Source organism: Eubalaena glacialis, chromosome 11 (assembly GCF_028564815.1).
Source record: "Eubalaena glacialis isolate mEubGla1 chromosome 11, mEubGla1.1.hap2.+ XY, whole genome shotgun sequence".
NCBI lineage: Eukaryota > Metazoa > Chordata > Mammalia > Artiodactyla > Balaenidae > Eubalaena > Eubalaena glacialis.
Window position 1 is genome coordinate 8506459 of NC_083726.1, and position 15876 is coordinate 8522334.

At 38.9% G+C, this 15876-nt stretch overlaps 1 protein-coding gene across 1 annotated transcript in view; it reads left to right on the plus strand.

The window, feature by feature from the left end:
• The window catches only part of MRTFA (myocardin related transcription factor A), a 204282-nt gene that overhangs the window by 150629 nt on the left and 37777 nt on the right, over nt 1-15876 (plus strand). Inside the window, exon 7 of the mRNA XM_061206626.1 lies at nt 12653-12718. Coding sequence (XP_061062609.1) covers nt 12653-12718 — 66 coding nt within the window. The remainder of the gene's footprint in view (nt 1-12652; nt 12719-15876) is intronic.

Below are 15876 nucleotides of genomic sequence, written 5' to 3' on the forward strand. Positions count from 1 at the left end.
AGCCCACGCGCAGCAACAAAGACCCCAACGCAGCCAAAAATAAACAAAAATAATAATAATAACAACTTCCATATAGCTTTGTTTTAAGAATTAAATAAGATGATACATGCATGTTTTCACTGTTTTATAAGTATTATTACACAATACAGAGCCCCTTTATTTTGCATATTTTAGTAGTTCAGGTTGGATTTTCATAAGCTTATCATTTGTAAATTACCAGGTTTACCAACCCAGGAAAATACCTCATCTCTGCCTGTATCCCTGCCAGTATTCAGATTAAATAGAAGCTATTTATCATTTTTAGTATTATTTCTGATTTCTAAAGCAGATCATTTGAGAGATAATTTAACTCATGTTTACACACTGTATACAGAGACGAAAGAGAAATTTATAGGATTGTGAAAGGGTTGAATGAGCATATTGATAAAATAACCAAATTTGAAATCTCACAGATGATTTTGGTGTGTGTGATTTTAAAAAGAATTAGGGATTCCTGTCTTCAAGTCTTTGAAACATTACATTATTGTTTATTATATTTGTTTATGCCACAAATCATTTTATAATTTAAATTTATTAGAAGACCATTATTATTTGTTCTTCATAATTAATCATTTATAATTATTTATAATTTCTTTCTGTCCAACACATGGTAGCACTTCAGTTTGAAAAACTTGACCTTTGGGACTTCCCTGGTAGCACAGTGGTTAAGAATCTGCCTGCCAATGCAGGGGACACAGGTTTGATCCCTGGTCTGGGAGGATCCCACATGCCGCGGAGCAACTAAGCCCGTGCGCCACAACTACTGAGCCTGCACTCTAAAGCCCGCGAGCCACAGCTACTGAGCCTGCGCACCACAACTACTGAGGCCCGCGCGCCTAGAGCCCATGCTCCGCAACAAGAGAAGGCACCACAATGAGAAGCCTGCACACTGCAACGAACAGTAACCCCCGCTCGCTGCAACTAGAGGAAGCCCGCGCACAGCAACGAAGACCCAACGCAGCCAAAAATAAATAAATAAAAAATAAATAAATTTATTAAAAAGAAAAAAAAAACCTGACCCTTGATATGTTTTAGTAATTGATTCGTATATCTTTCTGAAAGGAGAGTCAAATCCATGGGTTTTTAAAATAAACTTTTTGTTTTGGAATAATTTTAGACTTACAGAAAAGTTGCACAGATAGTTCAGAGTTCTCATACACCATTCACCGATTGCCCCTAATGTTAGCATCTTACATACCTTTGGTACATTTGTCAAAACTAAAAGATTAACATTGGTCACACTACTAAGTAAACTCCAAACTTTATTTAGATTTCATTTGTTTTCCCACTGATGTCCTTTTTCTGTTCCAAGATCCAATCTAGGATACCACAGTGCATTTAGCCATGTGCTTTTTAGATGGTGGATCAGTAGGATCCCTCTCTGAATCAACTTTCCTTCTCTCACCTCTACTTCCTCCTTTTTGTCTTAACTCTGGATCTGACTTTTAGCAGATCCTTCGTTCTCTGGCAACAGATAAATGGACCTTTCTGGGTCCTTTTTTTTTTTAAGTATTTATTTATTTATTTGGCTGCGTCTGGTCTTAGTTGCGGCACTCGGGGTCTTCATTGTGGCACTTGGGGTCTTCATTGCCACGTGCTGGATCTTCGTTGTGGCATGTGGGATCTAGTTCCCTGACCAGGCATCTAACCCAGGCCCCCTGCATTGGGAGCGCAGAGTCGCAACCACTGGACCACCAGGGAAGTCCCCTTTCTGGGTCCTTTAACCACTGTTTTGGTATTGACAGCTTAGAATTTCAGGAGCCTGCTTTGAACACTCCCTGTATATTTAATTTTATTAATGAATGGGTACTGATTCTTCTGCCTTTCTCTGCGTCTTGCTCTTTATACATACCAGGTTGTCTAGAGTCTGGGAACAGAGCGTGCTTCTTCACTGACTGCATGTTCCAGAACTGCCTTCTAAAAGGAAGTAGTTCTCCTCTCCACCTCTCCCCTCCCTTCTCCCTCTTCCCCCTGCCCCACAACTTGGGACATGATTTTAAATAAGGAGGTTTTTTGTATAAGGCCCTTTTACTCTGCAGAATAAAGCATCTCATTGGAGGTATGGTACCAGGTTACAGTACTAGCAGTTCTTGCTCCTGTCCTAGAGAAAAGCTATCTCATGTAAAGACCTCTAGTGAAACATTTATAGTCTGTGTTACAGTTTTACAAAGCACTTTTCACATACATAAGGTTTTTTTGAGCTTCAAAGGGTAGGGGTTATTTTTCCAAATTGTATTATAGTGAGAAAGTCAAGGCTAAAAGACGTTAAGTGACTTGATTAGGTAGCAGCAGAGCCAGGCCTGGAACCCGTGTCTTCCCATTCTTTCTCTCATGTTTTTGGTCTGCCCTTAAAGGTCAGTTCTCTAAGTGTATTGCATTCACTTGGAACTTATAAAATATTCATATAACCAACTCAATATGCAATGCTTGCCCCTCTCCCTGGAGTCATAGTTAAGTTGATAGTAAATGCTTTCTGGTTAAGAGTAGGACTAATTATAGAATACACTGGGCCTTTAAAATGCTATTGTTTATATTAAAAGCATAGGCCAGAAATACATTTTTAGTGCTGTGTACGCTGTGCTAACCCATTCCGGCTGGTTTCCCAAGTTGACGGAAGAAAATTAATCATGAAAAGGACTAGAGAAATTTAGAACTTAGAGGGCTTGAGAAATTATATATAAGGAGCAGAAGAAAAAGAATTCCAGGGATGCTGTAGGACAGGGTAGGAATGAGAACCAGGAAGCAGGAAGAGCAGTGGAGGAGAGTAAGGGAGCACAGAGGCATCTCTCCCCCCTCTTTGACATCTTTCTAGTCTCTCTCAGGAAGGGCTTATGAGAGATTACAGTAAACAGGGACCCAGAGGAGTATTCTTTTTGGGAATGAAATCAGAAAATTACTCAAAACATTAGTTCAAGCTAATCATGGGGATAAAATATTTTTAAGGGCCAATTTATATGTTCACTTGTCCTACCCCACATAGAAGGGATCTTGTTTCTCTTTCTCTGTGACTTCCAGCGTTGGGTAGTATCACCTTTGTATTCCCATAGCACCTAAAAAATACGTAACTATTTGAATTTATATTTTTAAGAAACCAGCACATCTTTTTATTATTTATGCATATGTGTGTAGCACACATAAGACCAAATGACTTGAGTTTGGCAGGGACCCTTAGTAGTGTGTGCTAGCTAAAGTTGCATTTTCCTGTGACTTTTTAAGTAAAAAATCTATATTACAGACATCAATATCTTTCTTATAGCATTGTAATTATCCGTTTTGAGTCCCTTTTTTTGCATTAGACTCAGAATTCCTTGAGCATGATAACCATGTCTTATTCACATATCTATTTCTAGCGCCCGGCCCTGGCTTTGAGAGTACAAAAGATGTTTGAATGCATGAATTGAATCGTGGGAACCGTCAAACCACTTAGTTGGGATGTGGTGTCTGAGTAATGTTTTCTTTGAAAATACTCTTCACTCTTATAAGTCCTTATTTGATGGTTGTTTCCCTCAAACAACCACTGAAGGCAGCGACTCTGTCTGGTCACTACTAATATCCCCACAGCAAGCTCAGTGGCTGGCACATGTAGAAGACCCTCATATTTCTTGAGTGAATGCCAAGGAAAGTTTTGACAGGAACTGAGGAATAACTGAATAAGGCATGAATATGAGGTGCATAGGTGTGCTGACCAACTAGTATGTGAACCCTCGAGCAACTAAGCAAATACATGTAAAGTGACTAAATGAAACTGTCTTAACTTACTTATTTTAATACAGCTTACCCTGACGTCTCTGTTTCTCAAGGATTGTTAATATCTTAAATAATTGACTCTATAATAGTGAAGAGAATAAAAAAAATCATCTAAAAAAAAATAGTGAAGAGGAAATGTGGAAAGTTAGTTATCACAGAATATTAAAGGAGGAGTAACTGTGAATTCCAGGGTCTGACCTCTCTCATATCCTTTATTCTTTCTTATAAAACATTGATCACAACTTGTACTTATTTATATGTGATTTGATGTCAGTTTCCCCACTGGACTGAACGCTTTATGTGAGCAGAGACCATAGGTGTATCCAGCCTACTAGTATGAACCCTAACATATTTGTTAGATGAGTGAATGAGAGGATGCATGGAGGAGAACTCTTTGCTCATCCCGACTCCCAATCCCTGTTTTGGTGGTGATGCTGTAAAGTAGCCCAGGCAGCAGAAATGAGAAATACCTTCCTCTGGGGGTACCTTCGCGTGAACTACTTTTAAAAAATAATTAATTTGAAAATTGAGATATAATTGACATAAACACCCTTCACCTACTTTTATTCATATACTCTAATAATGAAATGAGTGGGTGTTCAGAGAATAGTCTTTGGTTCTAAGTGATAGATGATGTGGTTTTACAATTTGGGTGATTTTGCAGTTTATAGGATAAACTGAAGTATAAAAATACACCAATAACATAGGTGTAATTCACTGCTGCAAAGCTGAATATTCTAATTATGAGCATGCTAAGCTTCACATAAGGCTAAAACCCACACTGTTCCTTCTCTTCCCAGTAAAACACGTTCTCCAGTTTGAAGCTAGAGATGGTGTTGTCTATTGCTGAATTGAATTGTATTTGCTTATTTCTTCTGGGATTGGTACCTGAAGGTTAATGAGGAGGAAAAATGTACCAATTATTATGAGATCAGGCTTTGGGGATTTATAGAAAGAACAGAATTTGGAGTAAGAATATACTATCTGAAATTAGTTTTAACAATTAATATTTATTAAATAAGTGTGCTAGGCTGTATTTAAAAGAGAACTTAGAAGATGATGCATCATATCAAGTGCATTAGATTTAGATAGAAAACTCACGGAAGTGAGTCTAGAGATACCAGATTTTATCTGTTTATTAAGTTGTTCTTTAGCCATTTTTTCCCCCTTGACATTTAAACCTTCAGTAGTAGACGACAAATAATTTTTCTGGAAGAAGTGTGTTAGAAAATGAAAGTCCTCTCCTGTTACAAACTTTTAAACAAATTTAAAACAAAATTTTTAACTTAAAAAGATTCAACCATTGTTCAGTACACACCAAAGGATGATGTGCTTTAAAAGCAGTTAATTGGGAGCCTCAAAAGAAAGGTGAATTAAATCTGCACAGTACTAGTTACTCGGCATGATTTATAATTGGCATCATGAACATGGATGGAACATGTTTAATTTTCCAGTGTAAAGTGAATTTAAGTTAGGCCAAAGTAGCATTAAATGGGGCAGCAGCTGTTAACCTGACACTACATTAGAGTCATCTGGCAAGCTTTTGAAAAACACTGATGTCCAGGCCACACTCCAGACCAATTGAAGACATTCTCAGATGATTTTATTTGGGAAGTAAAGGTTGAGAATCACTGGAATGGGGGAAAGAATACAAGGATAAGAATACAGAAGATTTGGTTCCAGTCCTGGCTTCTGTTTTCTAGTATTTTGTTGAGAATTTTTGCGTCTGTGTTCCTAAGGGACGTTGGTCTGTAGTTTTGTTGTGATGTCTTTCTCTGGCTTTGGTATCAGAGTAATGCTAGCCTCATAGAGTGAGTTGGGAAGTGTTCCCTTCTCTGTTTTCTGGAAGAGTTTGTGAAGGATTATTATTAATTCTTCTCTTAAATGTTTGGTAAAATTTACCAGTGAAGCCATCTGAGCCTTGGTTTTTCTTTTCTCCTCAAAAAAAAAGAAAATCTCTTTACTTTTTATAGGTCTCTCTGGATATTCTGTTTTTTCTTGAGTCAGTTTCAGTAATTTGTGCCTTTCTAGGAATTTGTCCACTTCATCTAAGTTATCTAGTTTGTTGGCATATGGTCCTTCATAGTATTCCCTTTTAACTTTCTTACTTACTATAGTTGGTGGTAATACCTCCTTTTACATTGCTGAGTTTTGCATCTGTTTTATGTCTCTTTTCTTGGTCATTCTAACTAAAGATTTGTCAGTTTTGTTGATATTTTTACACAGAAACTTTTGGTTCCATTGGTTTTCTCTTATTTTTCTGTTTTCTATATAATTCCTTTCTGCTTTAACTTTCTTTCTTCTACTTACCTTGGGTTTAGTTTGTACTTCTTTTTCTAGCTTCTTAAGGTGAAGGCTTTATAGTATGTATTTGAGATCTTTCTTCTTTTCTGATATAGGCATTTAAATCTATGAATTTCCCTCTAAGCACTACTTTAGATATATCGCATAAATTTTGATATATTGTTCAGTTCAAAATACTTTCTAATTTCCCTATTATTTTTCCTTTGACCCATTGGCTACTTAAGAGTGTGTTGTTTAATTTCTACATAATTATGAATTTCCCAAATTTTCTTCTGTTGTTGGTTTCTAATTTAATTTCATTGTAGTCAAAGAATGTACTTTGTATGATTTAAATCCATTTAAACTCACTAAGACTGGTTTTATGGCCTAGTATATGACCTGTCCTAGAGACTGTTCCATGTGTGCTTGAGAAGAATATGTATTCTGCAGTTGGTGGGTGGAGTGTGTTCAAGTTTTCTATATTCTTGTTGATTTTCTGCATATTTGTTCATTATCAAGAGTGAGGTAGATTGTAATTCATGAGGAGATAAATCAAAAGATTCCTTATTCTAAGTCATTTAAGTAAGTATCATGAAATTGAATTAAAACAAAATGGAGAAATCGTCTAGTATTTTTTTTTAAATATTTATTTATTTATTTATTTTGGCTGCGCCGGGTCTTAGTTGCAGCATGCAGGATCTTCGTTGCTGCTTGTGGACTTAGTTGTAGCATGCAGATTCTTAGTTGCCACATGCATGCGGGATCTAGTTCCCCGACCAGGGATCGAACCCGGGCCCCCTGCAGTGGGAGCGCGGAGTCTTACCCACTGGACCACCATGGAAGTCCCGAAATCTTCTAGTATTAGTTGTACCTTAGGAATGCCAGAAATGACATCTAATTTATTTTCTAGTATATTCGTCCTTTTTATTTTAGTATCTTAGTATGAGGGTCACTTTTAATTCTCATGAAAACTCATGCTTTCAAACTTAACTCCAACCAGGCCAGTCTTTCAATTGATCATTTCTGGGTAGTAATTTCCTCCTCTGAAGTATGAGAACCTCCATAACTTAGGGTCAAATATCTTAACGGGGTTGGGGAGCGGGGAGAGAAAAGATTTTTGAGAAGGCTTGTTTGCCTTTTGCTCTCCTCAAGCATGTAAACCTCACTGAGTTTCTGATACAGCACTTTTTGGACTAGCATATAATTTCTAGTCAAGGAGCATTTCCCTTATTTGTCAACAAGTTTATTTTGGAGCCTTTTTGTAACATAAATAGTCTGAAGAGCTGTGATCAAATTCATTGTCATTTGATTAGGTTTAATTTAAAGTTTCATATCCAAATTTAAAGAACTGAGAAAAAGATTCATCAGTGTTTCGAATAGAGCTGAGTTAATGGAATGTTCCTGCAGTCAGAATCTTTGTTGAAGAGGTCTTCATCCTGAGCAAAGGACGATGCAGAGGGAGTGTTCTTTCCCAGTCATTCCCATACTAACCCTTTCCTCTTCTTTTCTACTTCCCTCATAACTTATACTTTGCCTCCCTATTCTAGAAGCCGTGGTGAAATCAATAATGGGTAAATATGAGTAAGGTAGGAGCAACCTACTGAGCTGCACATCTCCCTTTTCAATAAAATCCAGAACTACTGACCAGTGGACGCCATAGAGCTGGACTTGAGAACACAGCACTTATTTTTGCTTTTTCTTTCCAGACCCAGTTGACCCAATTGTTTGATGTGTTCATTTCTTGGGCATTATCCCTTGAATACCATCAGTATACTTCCATGGTCATACAGGGCAGAAATATGTGAAGTTCCTTCCCTTACTTTGATTTCCCAAGCAGCCAGTTATTCAAATAGCAGTTGATCACCTGTGTTTGAAACAAATGGAAAACTTGATTATTTTCATGGGGAATGGAGAACCTAGGGTTCCCCACTTTACGGTTTGTTTCTTTTTATTCCAGTCCTTTTCTGGCAGGCAACTCAGTTGATTCACCATGCATCAGCTTTAAAGACATCTGTTCATCTATATATAGGCTGCTTGCACAGACCCATTTAGAAACAGATGATATATTAAATTTGTGGAATTCAATAACAGTGAAGGTATAAAGATGCATGCTTGTACACAAATAGGTATTTTTGTTTAGTTTTTATTGACTTGGGGAATGGAGAGGAAATCTAAATGGTGATGTACAATAACATAATACGTAATACATAATATACATAATACATAACATGGTATTTACTGAAAGTCAGTTATTAAATGATTTGTTCTAAAATGAATAATCCTCAAGGCCTGGAAACATAAAGCCATTTTATTTAGAGTGCTTAGAATTAAGAGGAATTAAGATAGACCAAGGAAAGGGGAAATTCATATAAATATGCATTTCTTTGTAGCTGAAAGTCTTAGAAGAAGGATTGTTGTATATATACAGAGCCAAACAGATACATTACACCATAATTCTGAATTTGCTGCTTAGGGCTTTTATTTTCCTCCTTATAAACATTGTTAGGGTTAGCAGGGGTTATGCAATGTATAAAATAATACATACCTACAATCAAGTTATAGCAATACCCAGAGTATACTGATACAGGGTTAATTCTATTATGTAAATGGGAAACTTGTTCAGATTTCAGATAAGCACAGATTTTGGAGTTAACTGCTGAGAGGCACAAGATGGAATTTTCAGATAACTGAACTTTAATTTCATTTAGTTTTAGAGATGGAAAAGGTTTATTAGATGAACCTTCCTCTTTGACCTAGAGCTGTTTAAAAAAAAAAAGGGCTTCCCTTCTCTGGTGGCGCAGTGGTTAAGAATCCGCCTGCCAATGCAGGGAACACGGGTTCCAGCCCTGGTCCGGGAAGATCCCACATGCCGCGGAGCAACTAAGCCCGTGCGCCACAACTACTGAGCCTGCGCGCCTAGAGCCCTTGCTGAGCAACAAGAGAAGCCACCGCAATGAGAAGCCCGCACACTGCAACGAAGAGTAGCCCCCGCTCGCCAGAACTAGAGAAAGCCCGCGCGCAGCAACGAAGACCCAACGCAGCCAAAAATAAAATAAATAAATAAAATTAAAAAAAAAAAAAAAAAAAAAAAAAAAACTCCATAAAAAGCTCGAATCATAGAGTTAAATTTTTGCTTTCATGAAGCAAGAAGTTTTTCAGTCAGTAAGTTTGCATAATGGATCCCTTATGGCCCTGTCTGTATATAGGTTTTTAGGAAGGCTGATGATTGATACTTCAAAATTATTCTTGGATAATAGAGTTTTCATTAGTTATTGTTTTTTTGAAGTGTTCAGACTTACTGAATTGCATTAGGTTTCCCTGTTCTCTGAAATCAAATCAGTTTGTTATATTTAATCCTTTTCTAATAGCTCATCTTACACGGAGCCTTAGAAACACTCTAAAAGATGACAAATATATGCCCTTTTTTCCCCTCTTACTTTATCCTGCCTGGCCCTCCTCTTTCTTTCTTCCAAGGAGACATGTGGCACAGTATTAAGTACCTTCACTTTAGTGTCACAGCGACCTGGTGCGAATCCTAGTTCCAGCACTTTTGAGCCATCTGACCTAAGGCAAAAGTTTAAAGGTTTGATCCTTAGTTTTCTCATCTGTAAAATGGAGATAATAATTGTACTATTCCCACAGGGCTTTCCCCCCCCCCCCCTTCAAAATTATTTAATTACAAGGCTGGATAACTGAAAAAGAATTTTCCATTAAAAACAGTTTCAGAGCTAGAAAGTATCAATAACAGGTTATGACTCTAGGGCAGTGACATGATTAAATAGAAATGGCTTGAATCTTATGGATGCATTAATCTAGATTTGATGTTGGCTCAGAAATCTATTAACAAATGCAATTTCAAAATTAAAAAAAAATAATCTGTCTTGAGTTTTGTTTTCTTTCCTTGTCCATAAAATGAAGAGCTTTTCCTGATCACCAGTTTTTCATACAACAGACAAGTAAATCTCGTGGCGCTAGCCAGAAAAGTTTACACCTTAGGAACTTCATAGCAAACTGGCCTCTTTCAATAGGCAGACAGCAACCCCTCATTTAAAATGAAGCTGTTCATCAGTCGGTGACATACATAGCTTCATTAGTATTCATCAACCTGCAGGATGCTGGTAGGATTGTCAGGTTTTAACCAAGTCATTTTCCAGCAAACATTCTCCCATATGATTTGGAACTTTCCTTTGCATCTTAGCCTCTCCACATAACAGTTCCATTACACAGAAAGCCATTGTTCCAAGCACCACAGAGCAGCTCCCAAGTCCCGACGTAAAAAAGAGGGCTTTTTTTTTTTAATTAAACAAGTGAAAAGCATGTCAGTCACTTAACATAGGGCTGACACATAGCAACACTCAATGTCTCCTATTATAATTTTATTTTATTATTACTACTGCTGTTGATCTGTAATTTATTCTGAAATCAAGTTCTTAGATTAAATTTATTTTACTGAAACTGATCACCCAAACTTCTTTGACCCCGGCCTGAACCATCCCTTTCCCTCATCCCCTTTGTCTTACCACAGAATGAACCCAGGTGATCATACTCCATGCCTGTTTATCTCGGCAGCACAGGCTTCCAAAAGACCCTGGAGAAGCAGAGAAGTAAGGAGCCCAGGTTCTGGAATCAGAATGCTTGGGTTCAAAACCTGTTGTACCTCTTATTAGTAGATCACCTTAGGTAACCTACTTAATCTTTCTGGGCCTCATTTTCCTTACCTGTAAGATAGTAATACCTATTCTTTCCGTAGGGAAGTTATGAAGATTAAGTGAGTTAAAACATGAAAGAATGTAGGACAGTATCTGGCACAGAGCACATGTTCTATAAATGTTAGCTATTAGTGTGGCTGTTGCTGCTTTTATATTTTATTCTGCAAGGCTGTCTTTATTTTTAACAGTGTTAATTTGTAAATAATAATAATACCCTCCTGATTAGATTTCTCAGGCTGTATGTATCATCATTTAGAGATCCAGTTCAGTTTAAGAAACAATTGTTAAATGCTTACTGTGTATTAAGTGCTGTTGGGGGGTGGTTCATAGATTAGTAAGATATATTCCCTGCCCCCCCCCCCAGGAGTTTATAAACTGGTAGGAGAGAGAAGATTTATTCAGAGGGTAAGTATTACACAGGGCAAAATATCACTCTACTTTTTATAACAGATAAAAGGTAGCTCACAGGAGGCCTGGAATAATTCTCAGTGCTGGGAGGAGTGAGTTGGGAAGGTCAGGTGAAGAGGTGGGCATTTCCAGGTGAAGTGAATAAGGAGTTGGGAAAGTTCATGGTACTGGAGGAAGAGTAATTGGACAATCTTGATCGGGTGACTGAGAGTGGGCGAGACACAGTGCTGTCACTGCAACACGAGGAAACGTGGTAAACTTGATAAAATAGGAGCGTAAGCAGGTGGCAGAGTTGAAGTTGGCTCAGAAGTTTTAGTATTAGTACTGGGGAAGAGGATAGTGATACCATTAAAGAGAAAAAGGATGGGAAGTAGGTTAGGTTTTGGGGGGAAAAGATAGGTTTTGGACCTGCTGAATTTGAGATATAGTCAGGAGAGACTAGTTACGGTTCTGCAGTTTTTGGAGACCTTCTTAAAAACTGCTTTGTGGATGGAAAAGACAGACATTAGGGTAATATGGTTCCTAATAGATACAGGTCCCCCTCAGATGTGGCTTGCAGGGACCTTATAATTGAAAACTTATCATATAAGGGAACTTCCCTTGACCCGTGAGATCCTCTTAACCCTCCTTTTCTGGACATTTTCTCACTTAGTCTCTGAATGGAGGCTGTGCCTTTGTCATTCTGTATGGTGTGCAGTGGTAATACCCTTTAGGTTTCACTGGCATTTGAAATAGGGATAATTGGCTTTTTACTTAAAAAAAAAAAAAATCCTATTAACTTGTTATATCAAGTGGTGTTGCCAGAGTAGAAATAGGAGAAACACCCATCACCCTCCCTTAGTCCGGATGTGCTTTGAATCACCTAGCTTTGTTGTTTCATGTCAACAGAAAAAGGCTCTAAGTGAAGAGGAAGAGGCAGAGAAGAGTTATCTTAATGGCAAAATATTTTCTGGTCCACGGAAATCCATTGCTTGCTGAAAATAGGTATAATTTTTAGATACAAAAGAAAAGATTTTACAAATAACCAATACTTCCTGATCGATCACTCGCTATACTTATGGTGGTAAACATTTGCTACCAGAAAGAAGGTGTAGAACATCTAGAAAGCTTTTTCTGCTGTGCGGTGGTCCTCATTATGTTTTCTTTGAGTTAAGAATTCGTGTTTTTTTCGTCTTGGAGGAGGACACAGTGTTGTAGAAGGTTTTGAGCAAGAGGCAAGACTTTGGTACTTTGTGGATTGTTATCACCCAGCAAGACCCTTTGCAACTTCCTCTCGCCGCCCACAGCAGAATACGGAAACCGTGCTGTATCAGGCCACTTCTGCAATTACAGTCACAATTAAAGGGGATCCTTCTTTCACACTACACCCTTCTGTTTCGAGGCTTTCTTTGCATTTGAAAATGTGTCTTCTGTGGTGGAATGCCCGACTGAGCCTTGATCTCCCCTCTCTCTTTGCTGCCATGCAGTGCTGCAGTTGAAGCTCCAGCAGCGCCGGACGCGGGAGGAACTGGTGAGCCAAGGGATCATGCCGCGTAAGTACCACTCTCTCTCCCCCTCTCAGCACTTGATAGAGTTGCTTTTAGGATGCGCTGTGTGTACCCAGTATGCCACGGGGAGCGTCTAACAGAAAACAAGGCCTACGGGGTTCATTTTTCACTCCTTTCTTTGTCATGCTTTTCCAAGTTCAAGGCCTCTCAATCAGTGATAGTTAAGAGAACAGCCCTAATTGATCAAGTTCAGTGAAACAAACAGCGTTAGGTTTAACGGTACCATTGAATCATCCTCAGCTTCTGAACTGCACGTTTAAAAGGGTTTCTACGCTCTATTATACTTCCCTTTATAGGAGGAACAGATCTTGAGCTGGGGTACTGTGAGGAAGAACACTTCTCACATGTGTTTTGCCTTAGTGTTCGGGTGCTTGGGAAGAGACAGCCCTTTTCCACCTAGTATTCTGAGTCAACCCCAGTTTTATTTAGAGTGAGAGCCTCAGATATACCCTAAGGCTGGCATGGGGATGAGTGTGCCTGAATGGAGTCATTGATGGGGGTATCGCAGGGCTGGGCTTGGTGCAGAACTGCATCACTTGGGAGAAATAAAGCCAACCTTGGAATCTGTTAGAAGTAAGAAAATTTGCTTTTAATACCAATAGCCTTATAAAATGAGTGGAAGCTGAAGCCAGCAAAATTTTGCTTTTTTTGACATTTCTTTTTAAGTCATCAGCAGAGAGTTAGGCTCTCCCTCTCATTTCTTTTATCTTTATGTGTTACTGCTACTTGGACACACCCTAATGAAGTAAAAATTTATATATCATACAACAACTTCTAGCGTCATAGTGGGAGAACTGATGTTTTTCACCTTAACTCAATGCCTACTAACCTACTGCTACTGTACTTTCCTAATTCTCATTCACTCATTCATTCAAAATATTTGAGTACCTAGTGTGTGCCTGTTGATACAGCAAGATAAGTTCAACTCCTTCTCTCAGGAGTTTTGTACTTAGAAGACTGATAATATAATAAACAGGGAGACAAACACAATTATTTCAAAACATGGTAAATGCTATGAAGTAAATTAACTGGTTGGTATATTAACAAATAATAGGAATGAGATGGAATCACTTTGGAAAAGTTGGTCAAGAAAGACCTTCTTGAGGAGGAAATATTTGAGCTGAGATCTGAAGGATATGATGGAGTCAGTCATTCAGAAGCAGGAAGAGGGCCCAGGAAGAAGGAAAAGCAAGTGTAAAGGCCTAGTGCATTTAAGAGCCTGGCATGTTTGCAAACATCAAGGAAGCCATTGTGGCTGGGCCTGGTAAGTGAGGAGAGAGTAGGGGCCAGTTAAGATTGGCAAGGTGGGCGGAGCCAGAATGAGAGCCTTGTCAACCACGAGGAGGAGGTAAGTTCTGTTTTAACGACAATGGAAAGCCATTGAAGGCTTTTAAGCAAGTGAAGATGGGATTTGATTTACATCGTGGTAATACCAGGTCCATGTCTAAGAGCTAGAACTTCATAGCAAGTATAAGGAGTCTGAGGTCTATTTCTGTCCTAAGTGTCAGCCAGAAAACTTAAGTCTCAAATTTATATCTTTTTTAAAATTGCTGTTAACTACCAAACAATTTACCCACATGCCGTCTTCTTCTCTGGCCTTCCGTGAAGGACTCCCCATCTTTAAAGTGTGGATCAGTTAATGTGATCAGGTAGGGCGGTGTTGTGCTTTACAAAACACTCCAGATCCGCCAATCTATATACAAACCTTGTAGAGGAACAAGTTACCCAGCGTCACATCTACTCGTGCCTTTCACCAAGACATCATGCGTTTAGTGTCTACTTTTTGCCTGGGGTAGTCCTAGGTGCTCTAGAGATTAAAGAAATGTAAGGCATGGGACTTGCCCTCAAGACATTTAACAGTTGATCTGGGTAGTAAGATTTGCCCGTACACAAGATGAAGAGCAGTTCAGCCTTGACCTGTGGGGTGCTGACTCTAATTACGGTGCTAGTTCTGAGAGCCTAGTGCTGCTTCTCAGGATCCAAAAGCCACACGGAGGATGAGTGCCTTGCATTCTTCTTGCTGCCTTTCATTTGATACCAGGGGCTACTGGAGATAACTGTTTAGTAAGATTTATTGTATACAGTCTCCTTGCTTAGCATTTCTTACAGTATTCTGTGTTGTTAAGACAAATGATGCTTGAGTATTGCAGTTATCTGCTTATATGTTTGTCTCTCCATTTAGACTGTGAGCTCCTTGAGAAAGTATCTTATTTATATTTCTGTCCCCAGTACCTGGTACTGAATGAATGAATGAATGAAGACAGCCATTTGTAAAGTGGAATGTGTGTGTGTGTGTGTGTGTGTGTGTGCGCGCACGCGCGCCCGCGCATCCGTGTGTGCGAGTGTGTGTGAGAAAGAAAGAGAGAGGGAGAGGATGAAAGACAGACACAGATACCACTCTATTGCAAACTTGTTGGAATTCTGGGCATGGAATTTGAAACAACACTCCTGTTCTGTCAGGAGCCCAGGTTCTAAAATATTCTGAATATCTAATTATGTGCTTTGGGTGGTTCTTTGTATCTGTGAAGTGAGAATAATTGACCTTCTTATAGGAATAGAAATGCCCTGCTTCTGTGAGAATATTGCATCTTCCCTCATACAACAAGCCACCTTCAACTATGGGCACAGTTTGGTTTCCAGCTTTTCTAGTGAAGAAAGTAGGAAGCAAACTCTTAGATTATGAGAGAGAGTGTTGAGGCCTGGGAAGAGTTTCAGGTGTGAAGTTCCCTGCTCATCAGCATGCCTGCTGATATGCAGATAGGGCCCTGAGTTCCCAAAGATGAGGCTCTTTTTTTCCCCAGCCCCTCACCCTCTGAGTAACACCGCTTCCTCACCACAGCCCCTCGCCGCTACCCCAGCTCCCATTATAGTCTCCAACATTCTCTGCCTCCCTGACATCCCCAGCATTTCCACATCTCACCCTTCACTCATGTCTTTCAAAAAAAATATGAGTAGTGCTGGGGGCAAATCATAATTGATCAGCCGTTTGTTTATTATTGGAGATTTGGAGACCTGAAAAGATAACATCTGGTTTGAAGTGCCCATTTTGATTTCCATCTTGCTGGCCTGAGGAGTTTCTGAAAAGTGCCTTTATGTTTAAGTTTGTTGTACAACTTAGGAAGTAATTAGGACCTTCAAACCAG